At 46.9% G+C, this 13,296-nt stretch overlaps 2 protein-coding genes across 2 annotated transcripts in view; both read right to left on the reverse strand.

Annotated features, from left to right (window-relative positions):
* Positions 1-3,241: 3,241 nt before the first annotated feature.
* srfb (serum response factor b) lies at positions 3,242-3,968 on the reverse strand (the record flags this gene model as incomplete). The annotated part of the gene is made up of 1 exon (XM_080548857.1): positions 3,242-3,968. Exon 1 carries the CDS (start codon positions 3,908-3,910, stop codon positions 3,242-3,244), a length of 669 nt encoding a protein of 222 aa, XP_080404983.1. The 5' UTR covers positions 3,911-3,968.
* A 4,639-nt stretch (positions 3,969-8,607) lies between these two features.
* ptk7b (protein tyrosine kinase 7b) overlaps positions 8,608-13,296 on the reverse strand; it is a gene marked incomplete at its 5' end in the record, with an annotated part of 43,133 nt that continues 38,444 nt past the window's right edge. The window contains 6 exons of the mRNA XM_080548868.1: positions 8,608-8,775; positions 8,942-9,120; positions 10,524-10,675; positions 11,392-11,472; positions 11,862-12,094; positions 12,946-13,101. Coding sequence (XP_080404994.1) covers positions 8,615-8,775; positions 8,942-9,120; positions 10,524-10,675; positions 11,392-11,472; positions 11,862-12,094; positions 12,946-13,101 — 962 coding nt within the window. The 3' untranslated portion in view covers positions 8,608-8,614. The remainder of the gene's footprint in view (positions 8,776-8,941; positions 9,121-10,523; positions 10,676-11,391; positions 11,473-11,861; positions 12,095-12,945; positions 13,102-13,296) is intronic.

A 13,296-nucleotide genomic window follows, 5' to 3' on the forward strand; every position in this document is an offset into this window, starting at 1 on the left:
ATGTACAGTACTGTAGGTTTGAAGCTTCGCCTACAATCACACTCACTTCTAAAGGAAGAGTTAAAGGGTTAATGCTAGAGTTAGGGTTAGTAAGACTAGCCGGGTCTTAGTAGAAGGCCTACTGGCTTATGTCACAATCGATAATCAGTTTGACCACTCGACTCAAGTGATCGGCTGTGTACCTTCTCCCTCTCTCAGGTTTAAGGCTTAAAGCTGCTAGGGTAGACAGACTGCTCCCAGATAGACAGACGGGAGTGGAGAAGAGAAGAGAAGAGAGAGTAGTGGAAGGAAGCAGAGGAGGTAGAGGAATCTTACAGTCTACAAATAGAGGAGGAAAGAGAGATAATATGAAGGGAGAAGGGCTATGCTGTCTTGTATAAGCACTCATCCTTCCCTGGCTCTGTCACAGTTAGTCCTGAGACCACCTCTGTTGCTGAAGTAGCTGAAAGCCCCAAAGCCTGTACAGCAGTGGAGTAGAGGAGAGACCCGTGGTTGGCCGCACTCAACGCGTCCTCGTTCAGCTTCTCAAATGCATTTGCTGCATAGTGCAGTGCAGAGAAGTTGAGTGGACTGACTGAGCTGAGTTCTGTACGTTCTACCGTACTGTAGAGACTTCAAATCAATGACATTGCGGGTGTCTGACTGTCTGTAGTTCAAAGAAGAACTGTGTGGTGGTGGTGAGCTATGATCTGCATCACAAGCAGGTTTCTGGGAACGTAGGGTTGGTCAATAAATACTGGATGTTTACGTTGTGTTGAAAGTAAGGGAGGGTGAAGTTCCTATGTGCATCTCCTTTGTCATATACTGGTTTGTTTACTTTTAGGCCTTGTTGCTGTGGTAATCTCTGACCCTGTATTCAGTGTGTGATCTCTATGGCTGTCTCTGCGTACATAATGTGAGTCTGGGTGAACCTGCAGGGCCTGGTAGGGAGGCTTGCGGGTAGGCCCCAGGTGGATGAGCCAACCCACACAGGCTCTACATCTACATCTTCGGCCTTGCAGGTCACATGTTGGGGTGAATAGCCCAATTTAGGGTTACGCAAAGGAGACATAATGTAGGCGAGACAGACTGAACACACAACGCACAGAATAGGCCTGGCTAAATACAACTCACAATACAACCTGGTGGCACCTCAACGTACAATATTTACAGGAGGTAAGAGTGTGCGTCTGTAGAGGGGACCTCAAAGATTGGCGTGTGCCAATCGTCACACTGGAGAACTATAGTGCGCAGACCTTAGGCTGTCTGGGATGAGTGTGCGTAACCTTTCCAAGATGCGGGTCAGACAATATCTAGAGTCTAGAGACCGTCAACTGCAACTGTATCACAAGACGATTCGCACACATTCGGACACCTTGAACCTGACGAATCCGAGGTGCCATTTTGACTTTGTCAAAACCCTGAACTCATTAGCATAAGTAAAGCTGCCTACACAGACAACCTTAGTTTCCACGACAACAGCCCAGGAGGCCTGAGCACAAATAATCGCAGTGGTGATGACAACTCAACCCCTATTACAAAGATCCGATATTGCAATGCTATTGAATGTTTTCTAATTATTTCAATAAAACCCATCCAAAAATACTTTACTTTATCTGCACTACAGCAATTCATCCAGCTGTTGTCTTTTTTTCAATAGAAAACAGCTTTGCTTCAGACCTATGTTAATATAGGCATACAAAAAAAACATAAGTGATGTCCTAGGTAGTCTCATGTAGCCACACTTCCAAAATCACATTGTTCTCGCGGCTCCTTCGGAGGTCTAGACTAGCCAATCTGTCTTGGGCTGGGCTGAACTGGACAGAGCGATGTGCTTTGCATTTACATTGGATGTTACATTTCAAGAACCCTCCCCCCCACATGCTCGTAGAAGACGTTGCTTGTTGTTTATGTGTGTCGTCCTTTCCTGGTTTCAAAGAGGTTAGATCTTAGGTAATGTTACAGTACAGTGAGAGAAGGCTATTGGACGACCAAAGCGACGGTGTGAAGCAAGGCGATTGCATCATGTTTATTACAGTAGGGCATCAGTTAGGCCCGAGTTTCTTCTATGGTCTCTGCTTAATTGCCCTTTTACTGTCTCTGCTCTCCGTCCCTGAGGTTTGGTCAGCTGTTGGCTGTGACACACTTCAGGACAGGGGTCTGTGGACTGCTGCTGATGACTACCACAGCCCTGTAGGTAGACACCCTCATGTGCAGTGGAAGGGTGCAGTGAAAAGCACCCCAGTAGAGGTTGTGTACAGCAAACGGAAAAGAGAGAATTCAGACATAAAGACATATCAAAAAATCACATGTTTTAACAGTGTGTGTGTGTGTGTGTGTGTGTGGAGGGAGTGAGTGAGTGAGAGCATGTACAGGGGGTGGGGTCCTAGTCAGAAATAGGAATGTCAGTTGCTCTACTCTAGTCTATTTAAAGGCCAGATCCAGTCATGACTGTACCGACTTCAACAACTCACTCTGTGCCAGGGCAGAGATACCATGTCCCACCTGATTCGTTCACAGGAGTCAAAGCAATAAAGTAAGTGTGCTGCACACACTCTCTCTTCCATCAAGTTTATGAGGATGTAGCCTAATTGCCTAAGGGAAATCCTACAAGCTGTGTGGCAGGCGGGCCTACGTTAACTTGGACATAATAGCCTAGTAGCCTAGTATTACAGTTATTGAAATAAGGTAGCATAATAATTATGGCTATTAAGTGTCTCATGAAGATGAGTCGCATTGCAAAAGTTGGGAAGTCGACCAAAATGGTGAAGGATTAAACATGATATTACATACACAGGCCTACACTAGTGCATTAGTCATTACAGTTACAGTTACAGTTTCAAGACACACAAGATATGACGCCTCACAAATGCACCAAATAAGCAGGTTTATCATCAGCTTTGTGATGAAGCAAACACTCTCATGAATGAACAACAGTTTCAACATGCTGCAAGAGGGCAAAAGTGACACTATGATGCACCTCTGTCTGTGTCACATCTGCACATGACAACAGAGGCAATGAGTGGATCATCAATCATCATCACAACCACTGGTGGGACTCTCTGTTGACCTGCCTCCTCACCCTCTTCCTCCTCTGTTGACCTGCCTCTGTCTCCCTCTTCCTCTGTCTCCCTCTTCCTCTGTCACCCTCTTCTTCCTCTGTTGACCTTTTTTTTCTGTATCTTTTTTTCGCCCCTGCCCTTCAAACAGCCTGAGTCCACCACTGATCTCAACCATCTCCACACCACTGGATCCTCTCATCTCATCTCACCTTCTTCATGATGCCGGTCTTCCTCTTGCTGAAAGTTGTGTACCGCCTCAGCTTGTTGTCAATAAACTCCATCTTGATCTTCACCCGCCCACGTGTCTTCTTCCCTGGCTTGGCTCCAGCGACCCCCCCTCCTCCTCCTCCGGGGACCCCCCCGCCACCTCCGTAGCCCCCCCCGGGGTGGTGTCCTCCTCCTCCTCCTCCTCCGGCCCCCTGCCCCCCCCCGGTCACGGCCGCCTCCATCTCGGCTCTCTCCCGCTTCACACCTCGACTCCTGCTGTCCCCGAATGACCCCCCACCCCCACCCCCCATGGGGTCATCGTCGTCTCCCGAGTCCGAGTCAGCCTCCGAGCCGCTGCCCATCGGGGTCTCTTTCTCCGGGTCGTACCTGGATGGTGGGAACCCCCCCAGCCCCCCCAAACCTCCCTGTCCAGCGGTCTGCAGAGTGGTCAGTCCCGGGGTGGTCCCGTTCCCTGGTCTCGTTGCACCCCCTCCGCTCCTCGCTCCTCCTGGGCCGTTTCCACCTAACATCCCAACAACACCGGCTCGAATCCCGGTCCCGATGACCCCCCTGGAGCCGGGGTGACCCACCGCCGTGTTCAGACCTCTGGCTGATGTTGACCCGTTCCCAGATGGTGCCGTCCCAGCCTGGCTTGGTAACATGCTTTTCTACAGCGACCGTGTGTCTCAAAAAACGCCAGCCAAGACAACTAGTATTAGTATATAACCCCGAACCTGGACCAGAAAGGTAAACAAACACTACTAACACCGCTGAATTGGAATCTCTCTGATGGAACCGCCAACGAGGGAAACTTTCTCCAAAGTGCTGCCGCCCCTAGAGCCCTTCTCCCCGGGTCAGTCAGCTCAACCTCCTCGCTGTCCCCAAACTCTGAGCCACTTTCTCAAAAAGGAAAACGCGAAGTACGCCTTTCGTTGTTACTCCGCCGTGACATGTAGTTCGCGCTGTAAAACGCCTAAAATGTCGCCGGCGACCGCCTCAAACGCGTGGATACCGCATAGGGTGTCCGTTATATATTATGTAAACGGTGTTATGTGTAGCATATTGTGTTAGAATCGGCTGGTTTTGGGAAATAATTTATCAAGAGGGCGGAATAATATTATCGCCCAGGATCTACTTTCCTCCTTATAAAGAGATACAATGTGTCCTTTTATGGTGTTGTCTCTCCTTATTTGGTGAGTCACAGCGTCGCCTGTGGATTGGCTGATGGGTATCTGAGTAGAGCTGCCATTGGCCAATATCGCGTGTTCATTAGAATAAATACCAAAATGGTTGCGCTGCTCACACGTCACCGTAAACACAGGGGCTGCGTTCGTAAATGTGCTCTGGAAATCTGATCAGCGTTCATGGAACGCCTCTTGTCCAATCAAATTACTTGGTCTCTTTATGACGTCGAACGCAAATGTGCGATCCGGCGCTGGCAGAGCGAATTTACGAACGCAGCCCGGGAATGAGCTATCGTAATAACAAATCATGCATGTGGCTCAGTAACATTGTATTTTTTTTAATATCAGATTATTTATCATGATAAACGAATTTGAATTATGGCTTAATTCGTGTTTTATAATAATAATAAATAAAATAATAATAATGTTTGTATTATTATTTTTTCAGAGTTATGTGTTAACTCTTAGAATAGTAAATAGTACACTATAGGCTATCTCCAATAGTTTAAAATGGTAACATTTCTGATGCCTAGTGTTAAATGCTTTGGACACAGTTGATATAACTTGTAACACATCATCTTTGAAAGAAGATGCAAGCCCACAGAATCAAGGGTCAATGCTCTGTAGTTTAACTGCTTGAAAACTGTACAACCAAATCTGCTGCATACAGTATCTATCCACATACAAGGAAGCATTTTCTAGTTAACTGCATTTATTCATATACACAATCCACTCTCTCCCTATCAGTTCCTGATCATTTGGCAAAGTGCATTGGGGGGGACTCACAATCCAAATCCATGCACTGATCAGTCTCTTTGCATGTCCTCCTGGAACAGGAACATCTCTCATCCCCACAGAGTAGACGGCACCACCTTCCAAACTCAGGTGTCAATGTGAAGAGGTCCGCTGGCTGTGTGATGTGTTACATGTCTGTCTATGATGATCCTATGTTAAACTAACCAGGGGAGATACACATAATAATAATAATAATAATGATAATAATGATAATACATTAGAATTATATAGCGCTTTTCTAGACACTCGAAGACGCTTTACAAACTGAAAATATTGAGTAGTAATGTTGGGGACACATGGAAAGGGCAGGGGGAGAGGGTTAAGTGGTGAAGGCGAGCTTGACGAGGTGTGTTTTGAGGGCCTGTTTAAATGTTGGCAGGGTGTTGGCCTGTCTGATGTGGTTGGGGAGGGCGTTCCAGAGGGACGGGGCTGCGGCTGAAAAGGCCCCATCACCCCAGGTCCGGAGCTTGGTCCTGGTGGTCTTGAGGGTGGTTTGGTCGTCAGACCTGAGCCAGCGGGAGGAGGGGGTGTGGAGAGGGACGAGGTCGGCAAGGTAGGAGGGGGCCAGATTGTTGATGGTTTTGTAAGCGATGAGTAGGATTTTGAATTGGATCCTGTATTTCACCGGGAGCCAGTATAGGTTTTGGAGTTATGAACATGAGCAGTCTTGGAACGGCCCGCTGTTCATTGTCTATCGCGATGATGTGCACATCATGTTATGAAACATTGAAGGGCTGGTCCATTGAAGGGCTGGGTCTGAGACCCAGAGTCAAAAATACATCCTAATTAAAAAGCAGCCCTACAGTGTGGCGAAAACAAAATCAGCATTAAATTCACATGATGGGGTGAGAGTCATCCGTATCATACTACATCTTTAGCAGAACATAACACTTTTAAAGGAAATCCCTATATGCTAGTAGGCTATATAAGGCTGAGAGTCATGATATATTCTTTATACTCCCAACTGGCTATAATAGTTTATAGTACATCACTTTATTAATTCTCTAGAGCACATTTTGTCAAACATAATATGTCTATACATGTTTATGATACTGAAGCACAGCACCTGTCTATGGTATCTCCAGAGTTGAATAATCATACTGATTAGACATATGACACACCTTGGTTAAAAAAGACGTGAACCTTTATTGACAGCAGCATGTATACATTGTGGTTACTGTGACCTTGCTGAAGCTAATTTAAAAAAGGAAGAGTAGGTGCTAGTGACTAGCATTCATAGAAAAAACAACATCTGTGTTTTGCACAAAAAAAAACAATATAGAAAAACAACAAGTTCTTAAAAACAAAAAAAGGCCATTGCATTTTGATTAGATATTGTAGAAAATAGGGAAAAACAGCTAATAATCCTTCATTGACCAATGACCAGGCACTTGGAGTAATGAGTACTGGTGACTTGTAGTCATTCTCTCTCTCTCTCTCTTTCTCTCTCTCATCCTCCTTTGTTCTCTGTAATAACATACTGAGTTTATTACCATACTGAATGCACATTTAGGCTGTATTTAGTGATCACAGAGTACCTTTCTATTTTAAAAAAGATTGGTAAAAAAAGACAGGACCTTCATAATAAATAAACAGGCTCCTGTACATCCTTCTACAACATGATAATAATAAAAGATGTTTTTTAAGTGAAGTTAGTGCATGGTCTCTAACATTATGTACACATCGTCCGGCGTCCTAACGATTCCCACCGTAGTTGGGGTAGACCACGCCCACGCCACGCCAACTTCTGGAATATGTAGGGGTGTTCTCTGTATCTTGTTCTTCCGCCGCGCAGGTCGTTCCGCAACCCCATTGGATTTTAGCTTGTGACGTAACACAGGGTGCACGATTAGATATAGGTTACCCATCTCTGTATGCAACTCGGGCGGCGCTGAGTGTGCCGCGGGCCAACGGTCAATGTTCGCCGCGGGCACGGCCGCAAGCGGCCGGGCGCGGCTCTCATTGCCCTGTGGGCCCTGGAACGCGCGCCTATTCTTGGTGTCAGTGATTGCGAAAAAAAAAAAAACACCCCTACATATTCCAGAAGTTGGCGTGGTCTACCCCAACTACGGTGGGAATAGTTAGGACGCCGCCTGGTGGGCCCTGTCCACATCGCAACATTGCACAAAGTAACTGGACCAGCAGACGGGTTAGGACAGCCATGATTGGCTCTGGAGAGAGACACAACGCTGCAGGGATGTAACCATGACAACCTGCAACAACAGTGAGCTTTGTTGATAAATGAATAATGTGGTCTATTTGGATATTCCCATCAAATACGATGGTCACCATTAAGCACCTCAAAGTTTTTAAAGCACTCGCACTCACTCAAAAAAAGTATTCCTTGGCTATACATTTACATGACAGTACTTTTTTCTTAGTCACACAGAAAATCACATCCACTGAGTTCCCCAGACACACAACTACAGATCCACATGTAACAGACTACAAACCGTCATGCCCAACCCAAGTCCATTTGTGCTCTAGCCCTGACATTTGCATTTTAAACACAGATATCATAAGAACAGCTCAAACACACCACCATCAGTGGCACACACAGAGGTTGCCAAATGTAATATTCTGATTCAAACTAGCTATACAGCATTCAGGTAGTGAATCTAGTACACACAGTGCCCCCCCCCCACCCTTCCCTGCCACAAAATAGCTTAGGATCCCCTCTTGGATTAGTTGGAGGGTTTCAGAGGTGGAAGATTAGGTCCAGGTGGGTGGGTGGGTGGGGGGGCAGGCACTGTAGTTCGTTCGTAGGCTTCTGTGCTGCAAGATCACGTAAGAGTCAGTGTCTCTGGGACTGGTACCAGCTCTGATAGGGCTTTCACACCGGCAGTTCCGAACGCCGGTTCGCGTTCACGTTCGGAAACCTCCGAACGTTGGCGCTGTCTGGCGAACGAGCCCGCGTTCATACCAGTGTATCGTTCGCCAGACAGCGCCAACGTTCGGAGGTTTCCGAACGCGAACGCGAACCGGCGTTCGGAACTGCCGGTGTGTAAGCCCTATGAGAGACCCAGGCACGGCACAGCGGAACCACAATGACCGAGAAAGGGGACAACGAGGTTGCCTTCCATGCTGCGATTAAGGCAATGTAAACTTCCTGGCATTCGTGTCCTCATATGAAACCTTCCATCCATACATGGTTATGTTTCCAACGGTATAGTTCAAAGTATTTTCTTCTTTATCCACACCTCCTCCTTTTGAAATGAACAAAAAAAACAAAAACACTCCTCACGTCCTTCCCCGCTCCCTGAAATGTGAGAGACTCAGAATCCAGCATTTCTGTGTTTATTTGTGTGTGTGTGTGGGGGGGGGGGGGTTGACATGGGGGATATAGATCTCTCTGGGGGGGGGGGGGGGTGGCTTGTTGTGGTTCTCTCAGACCTTGCTGTCAGAGGGCAGTTCTCCCAGGGCGTTGACGATCTCGCTGAAGGAGGGGCGCTCTTTGAGGCTGGGGGCCCAGCAGCGGACCATGAGTTTGTAGACTTTGGAGGGGCAGTCGTCTGGCACCGGCAGCTTCATCTTCCCCGCCTGCAGACCTGGGGGGAGCGGAGACAGAGAGGGAGGGGGGGCGGGGTTATAGGGGTGAAATACTGCTGGAGTCGTTAAAGTAGTAGTTTTATATCACCTCAGGAGTGATGGACAGTAGACACCGCTCCAGTGGATCGCTCAGCCATGAAGACAAAAGGCTAGATAGACACTGACCTTCTAGAACCTCATCGTCGCTGAGTTTGGTGTACGGCAGTTCTCCATGGCTGAACACCTCCCACATCAGTACTCCGAAGGCCCACACGTCAGACTTGGTGGAGAAGTCGTCCTCAAAGACGGACTCCGCAGGGAGCCAGCGCAGAGGGATCCACGCCTGCCGGTAGTGGTAGTACTCACTGCAGCAGGAGGGCAGAGAATCACAGACAAAGCCAGTCAGCCAGGCAGAGGGATGGACTGTGAACATGGTAACATAATACTTGAGAAAAACACACCTTTTCTCCCTAGCCTTTGACCTGAGGTGAGCCTGCCTCCCGACACTGCACTTTTTGTACTTTTATTTCTGCACTTGTATTTTGTATTGCACCTTGTTTTTAGTGTATTTTGTATCTGTTGTTTCTCTTTTACTAGTGTTTTCTGTTAAGCACTTTGGGCGGCAGTTTTTGTTGTTGTAAAATGTGCTATATAAATATCCCCATCCCCCGAAGTCCGCACAACCTGGGTGTCATCATTGACTCCACCCTTTCCTTCCAGTCCCACATTAAATCCATCACCAAAATGGCCTTCTTCCACCTAAAAAACATATCAAGACTCTGACCGCCCCTCACTGACTCTTGTGGCCGAAACCCTCATACGTGCCCTTTTCACCTCCCGTCTGGATTACTGCAACGTAGTCCTGTTCGGGGGTACCCAGCAAAGCCCTGGACAGGCACTCAGCTTCCAGGGTTTCTCACACACACCAAGCCCTGGCAGCACATCATCCCCACCCTCATCCACCTCCACTGGCTTCCGGTCAAGTTCCGCATCACATACAAAATCCTTCTGCTCACTTACAAATCCCTCCATGCCTGCGCCCCCCCAGTACCCAATGACCTCCTCTCCCAACTCTCCCACCTCTTGCGGTCCTCAGCCTGCTGTCCACCCCCCGCACCAACCTACGGACCTTTGGGGACAGAGCCTTCAGCGTGGCCGCACCTACCCTCTGGAACTCTCTCCCCATAGTGATCCGCAACGCCCCCACCTACCCTGGACTCCTTCAAATCAGCCCTCAAAACCCATCTGTTCACCAAGGCCTTTGGCCCCTAGTCACTGTTTCTGTTTTGTTTTGTTTGTTTTCGGTTTTGTCTGTCTGACCGTTTCCTTTAGAATTGTAAAGCGTCCTTGGGTTTTATGAAAGGCACTATATAATAATAATAATAATGATAATAATAATAATAATAATAATAATTAAATCATTATTATTATTATTATTATTATTATTATTATTATGATATGTGCGTTCTACCACCCAGTATCCTTACATTTTCAAAATCACATCAGGATAAGCTAGTATAAAGCTATTTTGCAGTTTTTCTGTGTAGGAGGCAGGCTAATTTACAAGACGCGCCAACTAGTGGTCTTTGTGTGTAAGTAGCACCTTCCCATGACTATGGCCATTTGACCCCCTGAGGCGGCTCTTATAGTAGTTAAAACAGCCACGGCTGTTCTAGTGTTAAATTCAGCAATGGCTGAATATATCCCTTTACAAATGTATGATACTTTCTTCTCAAACGATGTGTTTTTGAAATCCATATAATCTGACCTGTTGTAAACGTCCTTGCTGAGGCTGAGAGCTGAGACTTTGACGTTGCGTTGGCCGCTGATCAGGCAGTTGCGGGCGGCCAAGTCCTTGTGGACAAAGCGGTGATTGGACAGGTGCTCCATCCCATGGGCCACCTGGACACAGATGGACACCTGGGGAGGGGAGAGAGAGCACAGGGACATGATACAATGCTGCTTAACACAGGTTCACCTGGGGAGGGGAGAGAGAGCACAGGGACATGATACAATGCTGCTTAACACAGGTTCAGGATGGTAAATCGAACATCTGTTTGATCGCTCTAGAACCTTTGCACTACTGATGCACTACTGATGTTTACAGTAGTTGCACTACTGATGTTTGCTCTAGTACCTTTGCTCATACTGTATATTGCACATTGCACATTAGATACTGTACATAAACTACCTCACTGTATATAGCTCATAACTGTATATAGCTCTAAACTAAACTGACGTTTACAATAGTACCTCTGCACATACTGTATATTACATAGTTATCTATCACTACCATTCTTGTTCTATTTATATCATGCCCTTATATCACTATTTGCACTTTGTGGTTGGATGCTAAACTGCATTTCGTTGTATAGTACTTGTACTCTGCAATGACAATAACGTTGAATCTAATCTGTTATTTAACACTGTGGTTCAACTAGGATTCTACAAGCCTTTTTCCTTCTTGTACAAACCAATTAAATTACTAACCGTATCTGTTTAGAAAGAAAGATTAATTTGCATCCAAATATTCATGTCATGTAGTAGTAGAGGATGTGCATAATTTCCCAAAAAAGATGTGAACATAAAAGCATTAGGTGAAACAGACACACACACATGTAGTAACCCCTCCTTACTTTGGTCTTGGTGCTGATAGGCTGTGACTTGATTTTCTCGTCTTTGCTTTTAGAGATTCTCAGGAACTGTTTCAGATCACCCTAATACCCGGGAAAAACAAGTTTTAGAACATTAATTCTGCAAACATAATGCACAGTAAGATTAGAAAAAATGTGTGTCTCATATCTGTCATTTTATTGGACAGATACAGTGAAGACAGACAGGAAGGTAATGAGAAGAAGGGAGAGAGAGGCACAGTGACATTAGAATGTAAGAATGTGTTTTACTATCAGGTGGTGTGTGTGTGTGTGTGTGTGTGTGTGTGTGTGTGTGTGTGCGTGTGTGCGTACCAGGTCGAGGTACTCCAGGATCATGTAGTGTGTGTGTGTGTGTGTGTGTGTGTGTCTGTGTGTGTACCAGGTCGTAGTACTCCAGGATCATGTAGTGTGTGTGTGTGTGTGTGTGTGTGTGTGTGTGTGTGTGCGCGTACCAGGTCGTAGTACTCCAGGATCATGTAGTGAGGTTCGGCTCCTCTGCACAGGCCCAGCAGTCGCACCACGTTGCCGTGGCTCAGCTTGGCGAACATCTCAGCCTCCCGGCGGAAGTCCAGCTGGACCTGCTCGTCTCGGCTCTGCAGGGCCTTCACCAGAACCACCGTCTCCTCCTCGCCCTCCTCGATGCCCTTGGCCTTGGCCAGCAGCACGTCGCCAAACTCCCCCTTTCCTGCACCGAACACAGACCCAGAGGGCCAACACAGGTCAGACCCCAGAGGGACGCATAATAAAGCCAAATACAGCTTTTAGCCAATGGAGGTTTAAAATGGAGGATTTAAAATCCCCGCTGCCGGCCGGTGCGAAATGCATTCTGCATGGGTGGGGTCATTAACACTAGAACAGCCATGGGTGGGGTCATTAACACTAGAGCAGCCATGGGTGGGGTCATTAACACTAGAACAGCCATGGGTGGGGTCATTAACACTAGAACAGCCATGGGTGGGGTCATTAACACTAGAACAGCCATGGGTGGGGTCATTAACACTAGAACAGCCATGGGTGGGGTCATTAACACTAGAACAGCCATGGGTGGGGTCATTAACACTAGAACAGCCATGGGTGGGGTCATTAACACTAGAACAGCCATGGGTGGGGTCATTAACACTAGAACAGCCATGGGTGGGGTCATTAACACTAGAACAGCCATGGGTGGGGTCATTTGACCAAGTGACAATTTTTAAAAAAATATATATATCTTTGTACTCGATCAAATTTCAGGACCCTCCTTTCATGACTTCTCCTAGATATGTGTGTTCTACCATCCAGTATGCTTACATTTTCAAAATCACATCAGGATAAGCTAGTATAAAGCTATTTAGTAGTTTTTCTGTGTAGGAGGCAGGCTAATTTACAAGACGCGCCAACTAGTGGTCTTTGTGTGTAAGTAGCAGCTTCCCGTTCTAAACATTGACCCCTGAGGCGGCTCTAATAGTAGACAGTAAAACAGGCAGTTCGAGGCTGTTCCAGTGTTAATTCTCTAACTGTGTGTTTGGATGTGAAGCTGCAGTGAGGCTGTGTTACCCAGGGTGGTGATGGTCTGCAGGTCGGCCCGGGGGAAGTGAAGCTTGTCGTTGCTGCTGTGGCGTTTCTCTGCCGCTGCGGTGGTGCCCACATTGGTCAACGCCACCTCTTCTTGGATCTCAGCGATGGTGTGGCCGTTCTGCTGCACAGCGCCCCCTAGTGGGAATCAAACGACACAACATGTGGAAGGTCAGATCCTCTCGTAATACCACATAGAAATGAGGTGACAGGCAATTATGCTATGAGGCTAACGATATTACGAAGTCATATTTTGGCCAAATTGAGATATCTGCCTAACTCTACTCTCCTAACACTGGTGATTCCATTCCATTTTTTTTTTGCCGGAAAACA

The sequence above is a fragment of the Nansenia antarctica genome, assembly GCF_963989245.1.
Source record: "Nansenia antarctica genome assembly, chromosome: 1".
NCBI lineage: Eukaryota > Metazoa > Chordata > Actinopteri > Argentiniformes > Microstomatidae > Nansenia > Nansenia antarctica.